The 6,245-nt window shown below is 32.0% G+C and overlaps 1 protein-coding gene across 1 annotated transcript; it reads left to right on the forward strand.

Annotated features, from left to right (window-relative positions):
- The first annotated feature begins 535 nt into the window (after positions 1 to 535).
- Positions 536 to 3,159, forward strand: LOC107767005 (patellin-4-like). Its single transcript, XM_016585927.2, has 4 exons — positions 536 to 1,463; positions 1,563 to 1,687; positions 1,775 to 1,916; positions 2,755 to 3,159. The coding sequence occupies exons 1-4, from the start codon at positions 690 to 692 to the stop codon at positions 3,016 to 3,018; spliced, it is 1,305 nt and encodes a 434-aa protein (XP_016441413.1). The 5' UTR covers positions 536 to 689; the 3' UTR covers positions 3,019 to 3,159.
- Positions 3,160 to 6,245: the final 3,086 nt, after the last annotated feature.

Consider the following 6,245-nt stretch of genomic DNA (forward strand, 5'->3'; position numbering starts at 1 on the left):
TAAAGGGATACTAACGTGCTTGTGACTAAATTTTAAGCTAATACGAATTACAACTTATCACGACTCTATTTATATTATTAAATTTTATTTTGTGACTCAAATATTTATAAAACATATATGTTGGTGTTGATTGTTCATCTTTATAGGTTAAGAGTGATAATTTTAAATGCCAGTGTTAAATTATAAATGTGTAAAATGGTATCTACGTTCTATTTAACAATAACCTTTCTTATCGTTTAATTTCTATAGTATACTTAATTAATATTTCTGAAATATGAAACGTTTGCATATTTATTACTTTGCACGTATATACTGAAACATAGACTCTCAAGAAAGAAAGAAAAAAGATCCAAAATCACCCTTCCTCGTCTCTCCTCCAAAAAGTCAAATTAATATGGACGGGATTCTTTTGGAATATCAGACCTTTAAACCAAAATAAAAAAGAAAAAAGAAAAAAGAAAAAAGAAAAAAAAATATCTAGAGGGTCATCAAACATTTAATATTTGGATGGCGCCCTCAGCTCCAATAATACTAACGGTTGAAGCAATAGTTTTTGACATTATTTTTGAACAACAACAACATATTCACATCCTCTGGTTTTGGTTCCATAAACCAGAGGGAGAAAAGACGCTTTAATTAATTTGCTATGGCCTGAGCTGTAAAAAATCCAATAATAATAATCTTGAAGAATGCGGGAGGAAGCTGTTGTGCCTGTGGATATAATTGATGATATGAGCAGTGAAAATGATGATATTGATGATGAACAACAACATATCTCTGATCAGCCTGCAGGCCAATTAGCTTGTCCTCTTGACCTGAAATCTTCAAGAATAAACGCTTTGCTTAGATTACGATGTAGGGTTGAAGACGCCATTCTTGGTGGTTACATTTACGGCAAAAATAAACACAAGTCGCTCTCTTCCAGATTATGTATTACAGAAGATTTGAGGGACATTTCTTTATGGGGTGTTCCTTTATTGCCAAGTAAAGGGAACCCTAGCACGGATATTGTTTTGATGAATTTCTTGAGAGCCAAGGATTACAGCGTTTACGACGCGTTCAAGATGCTGCGAAAGACGTTGAGATGGAGGAGAGATTTTAGGGTTGCTGATATTCTTGAGGAGAAATTTAGTCCTGAGCTTGAGAGTTTGTGGTACACAAATGGTAAGGACAAAGAAGGCAGGCTTTTGTGTTATAATGTGTTTAGGAATATAAAGAATAAAGAATTGGAAGAGGAAATTTGGGGTAGGCATCATCACCACCAAGAATGTCTTAGGTGGAGAGTACATATTATGGAGAAAGCAATTCAACAACTTGATTTTAAACAAGGAGGGGTTAATTCCATTCTTCAGATTATTGATTTGGGAAATTCACCAGGAAATTCATGGAAAGAGGTTCGTTGGATTAATAGGAAAATGATGAGCTTGGTTCATGATCATTATCCTGGAATCATCTACAAGAATGTAAGTGGAGTAATTTATTTGTTCTATTGAATAGGATTAAATTAATGAAATGAGAATTTGCATGGAAACTAAAATTTGTGATCATAATTAATATTGCAGATATTCATTAATGTTCCTGTTTGGTTTTCAACGGTCCATGCACTTAACTTGAGAATGATCACACAAAGAAGCAAGAACACGTTCATATTTGTGAAGCCATCAAAAGTTACAGAGACCCTTCTCAAGTAATTAATTAGTGAAAATTCTTTTAATTTGCCCTAAGATTTGTGTTTTTGTTGTCTTGAATTAATTTTCTTGTGTCATGTGTGTAGGTATATTAGCCCGGAAAACTTATTGGCTCATTATGGTGGACTCAAAACAGAGAATGATGTTGAGTTTTCAACTGATGACAAAGTTCTAGAGATAAGCCTCAAACCATGCTCTATTGGCCTCATTAAAATACCTGTCAAAGAGGTACGCAGTATATAGTATAGTAGTTTTCATTATGTGATTTCATTTCAATTTATGTCCATGTCATGTATAGGCACATGAAGCCTACCGAACTCAATGTTTTGGACACAGAATACACATATATAATCATTAAAATTCAACAAATATTATATTCTAAATCCACATTTACAAAAGTACGATAAGAATATTAATGGTCATTTTGTTTACAATTTTAGTTATTCTAGATTATAGTGCAAGAATTGTTTCAATTGTTAATGTAGTAAATAATTATACAAAGATTGCTATATAAGAATTTTTTAATTAAGGCACTTTTGTCTTTAGTACTCTTATTTATGCGTTGCTAATATGCGTATGCTTATTTCATTTTTTATCCTATGTAAAATATAATTATAAACATTGCATAACTTAGTGCATTTCAATACTAGTAATCAAATGATGTACTTATTAGTTATACCGGATTGTACTAGTTATGCAGGATTTTATACTGGATCTAAGCAATATACAGTCAGACCTCTCTATAACAGCATCGCCATATAACAACTATTTACTATAAAGGCCAAATTTTTATAGAATCAATTTTCATGCTATGTCATAATATATGTTCTCTATAACAATACTTAGCTATAACAGTAAAATAAAATCCGGAACAAATGAGGCCGCTATAGAGAGATTTGACTATATAAGTAATACGGAATTTTCTACGGAAACAATTCTTATACTTCCAACCCGACCACCTCAAGATTAACCATCAAATATAAATCCATGCAAGCATATATTGTCTCAAGAGATGAACACTGATCTCAATTCCTTGTCTCTTGCCATAATGTCTTATGAATTATAGGTTGAAGTGACCATAACATGGGATATGATGGTGGTGGGAAATGAAGTTACTTACAGAGAAGAATTCATACCAGATGATGATTGCTCATACGGAGTTTTGCTTCAAGAAGAGAAGAAAATGGTGGACAGTGTACGCAATTCCTTTCATATTAGAGAAGAAGGGAAGATTGTGATCACTATTGATAATCCTACGTACAAGAAGAAAACAGCATTCTACAGATACAAGACTAAACCTAGTGTACCCATTTATATGTACCTAAAGTAACTCACTCTTTTCCTATTTAATTACTACTTCTTTTTTTTAAGTTTCTATACTCCGATTTTCTTATACTATATGTTAACATGGATTTCATTCCATTTGTAAAAGAGAAATCTTTAATAAACAAAGAAAGAAATCGTTTACATATATCCAACCTTGTGTAGTGTTACGTTTTTTTCTCCAAAAGTCTTAGACTCGTACAGTTGTATTAGTCACAGGCTGATTTGTTTGGAAGGAAGAATGTTGTGCTTATGCTTATGCCTGTACGTATGTTTACCCGGAAAATGGTAATTACAATTATATTTGATTTTGTGGTTCCAAAAATACGTGATCTATTTTAACACTAGTTGTTAGGCAATAAATGCTAAGTGTAAGTATAGAAAATAAGAAATGCAAACTAATAGGGTCACAAGGCTAGGTCTCGAGCTGGCTGGAGCAGAGCCTCGAGGTCTAGATGGGGCCAATAGTAATGAACAATTGATGAAGAATTAATGACAACGCGGGCCTCAAAGACGGCCTTTTGTGATTAATAGCGAGCAATAAATGAAGAACAATAAATGAACAATGAATGAATAAGCAATAAATGTGAAGAACAATTGTGTTAGCAAAGAGCAGAGAATGTTGTATTGTATTCAATATGTTATGTAAAAATCCGAATTCGCTTACAAGATGACAAATGTCCCCTTTATATATGAGGGGGAATCCCAACATAGTACAAGTTTAATAATAACGAGGAAATGCTACTGGTACAGCTGTATAATGACTTAGTACGGATTAGTACTATTCTTTGCAGACCTGGTCAGCTCTAACCACGTGTATTTGGGAATTTTCCCACCTCTCCATGACGATCATCGATTGTACTGCTCCGAGGTCGACCACAGTGAGCCCTTCGATATGCTCCCTCGAGGGACACACCTCGCGCTCTGCTTCGGGCTTAGTAGCCCCAGAATCGAATTCCACAATTTTGGCCATATACAACGTACTATCGGTTTTTTTTTTAATTTAAAAATTGGAATAGTTGAGAGCACATTGTACTAAGATGTTCGCACGTTTATGTTGGTGTTTTCTCCCATCTGAAATAAGATTAGAGCTGTTTCCTTTATGAACTTCAATACGAGCTTACGAGTGCGAAATTGATCAAAAACGTTGAAGACAATGAATACAGTAGGTAGAGATCAGGGTACACTTTTGGTTATCTGTTAGTATCCAATTCGTGGAACTATGTACTCTCTCCATTTCATTTTATGTATCATTATTTTTTTTGCCCCAGACTCCACCCGTTGGGATCAAATTGAATTTTTTGTTGTTGTTGTTGTTGTTATTGTTGTTGTTGTTGTTGTTGTTGTTGTTGTTGTTGTTGTTGTTGTTGTTGTTGTTGTTTATCATTATTTTTTTGGAAGAATGACATATTTTTATATCTGAAAATAATTGAACTTTAAATTTTCGAATTTTCCTTTAATGACATGCTTTTATATATAGTAGCCACATATATCTCAGTAACAGTGGACATTCCAGCAGTTCGGGTTGAATATGAACATTTCGGTTTATATTTTTTCGATTTTTGAATTGAAGAAATTACAATCCAAATAAAATCATGCTGGACTGTATTTTGTTTAGTTCTGTGACAGATTAATTAGATTGAATATTTCGGATTTTTGATTTGAGCTGATAAGTTGAGCTTCTTCGTCTTTCTTACAAAAAAAAAAAAAAGGTACATCCAAGTAAATTGCCTTAATAATTCCACATTCCTACCATAAAAAGTATTTACGTAAGCAGTGAAACCATTATTAAAGAAACACAACAGAAGCATTAATAAACAACTTAACAAATCAAACATAGTAAGGCCATGCCAAATTACATAGTAACGCGACTTCAGCCTTTAGTGTTCATAAATGCATAAAACGAAAACTGGCTTGCGTGAGAATGAAAAAAAATCTTATATTTGATTTAGTATGGCATTTGATATTGAACTTAGAATTTGGATATATCATTAGGGGTACTGAACTTATTAGGGCATTTGATATTGAACTTAGTAATTGCATGAAAAATGGGTGTTTAATGGTTAGGGCTAAATATATAGTATGTAAATTTTGAATTTTGAGATATCTAAAAAGGAAAATTATCAGCTATGTCCATTTATAGGTAGCTCATTACAAAAATTGGCCAATTGATAAAATATTACTAATATTAGTCAAATTAGCCAATTATTTATTTGTAGCAAAAAATTATCAAATTTTTGCTTTGTTTTGAGTTGGTGTTATTAGAATAGATTGGGCATAACTTAAGGAGCTTGAATATCAGTTTTGGTATGATTTGGTGAATTTTTGAGGTGGTTAGAATTGAAAATTCGGTAAAAACTGAACATGAAAAAATGATATGTGTATCACACTGTGTATCATTTGTGTATCATATTTGTATCTATTGTGTATCACATGTATTTCCATGTATACATGTGTGTAAGATACATGCGTGATACATGTTTGATACATGTGTCGCAGAAGACTTTTTTGAACTTGATTTAATTACAAATTTTGATACAAAACCAGTCCAAATCATCTCAAATCTTCCTCAAATTTTGTATATTGACTTATCTATATATTTACAATGAATTTCAACTATACCCATTGAAAAAGTTTCTTTTTTGTTTAGATTTTTGGAATATTATATATATTTTTTGTATTTCATCATCTTATTTGCTACCTCATCCATAAAATTTCCTTTCCGTCTTGTATCTAGTGTTGCTAATCACGTTTAAAAATATGGAAGGTGATTTTTGCATGTGATTCTTTGAGAGAAAGAACCCCATTATTTGGTTTTTCAATTTTTATTGGCTAGTTTTGGTAATTAATGGCTAGAGGTTGGTAAGTTGAGATTTATTTGAGACATTTGTGTAAGTTTCCCATCTAAAAATCCGAAGTCCCAGATTCAAAATTTAATCTGAAATCCAAATTTTAAAAAATTAAATTCAAAATCCAAATCTATAATCCGAAAATTAAAAAATTTCAGATTTGTCCAAACTATGCTCACTGCTAAATCTCATACCATGTTTTATACTATAATTTTTTTTTTTAAAAAAATTCTTTCTTCTTAAATTCTAATCTTTATCAAAATATGGCAAATAAATTAAAATAGATGGTTAGTAACGACAAATTAATAAATGGCACACCAAATGAAGGGCATTTGGCAACCGTAACTTTCTCGTACAGCCTTATGCTCTCCAAACTATTCACACA

Source organism: Nicotiana tabacum, chromosome 22, assembly GCF_000715075.1.
Source record: "Nicotiana tabacum cultivar K326 chromosome 22, ASM71507v2, whole genome shotgun sequence".
NCBI lineage: Eukaryota > Viridiplantae > Streptophyta > Magnoliopsida > Solanales > Solanaceae > Nicotiana > Nicotiana tabacum.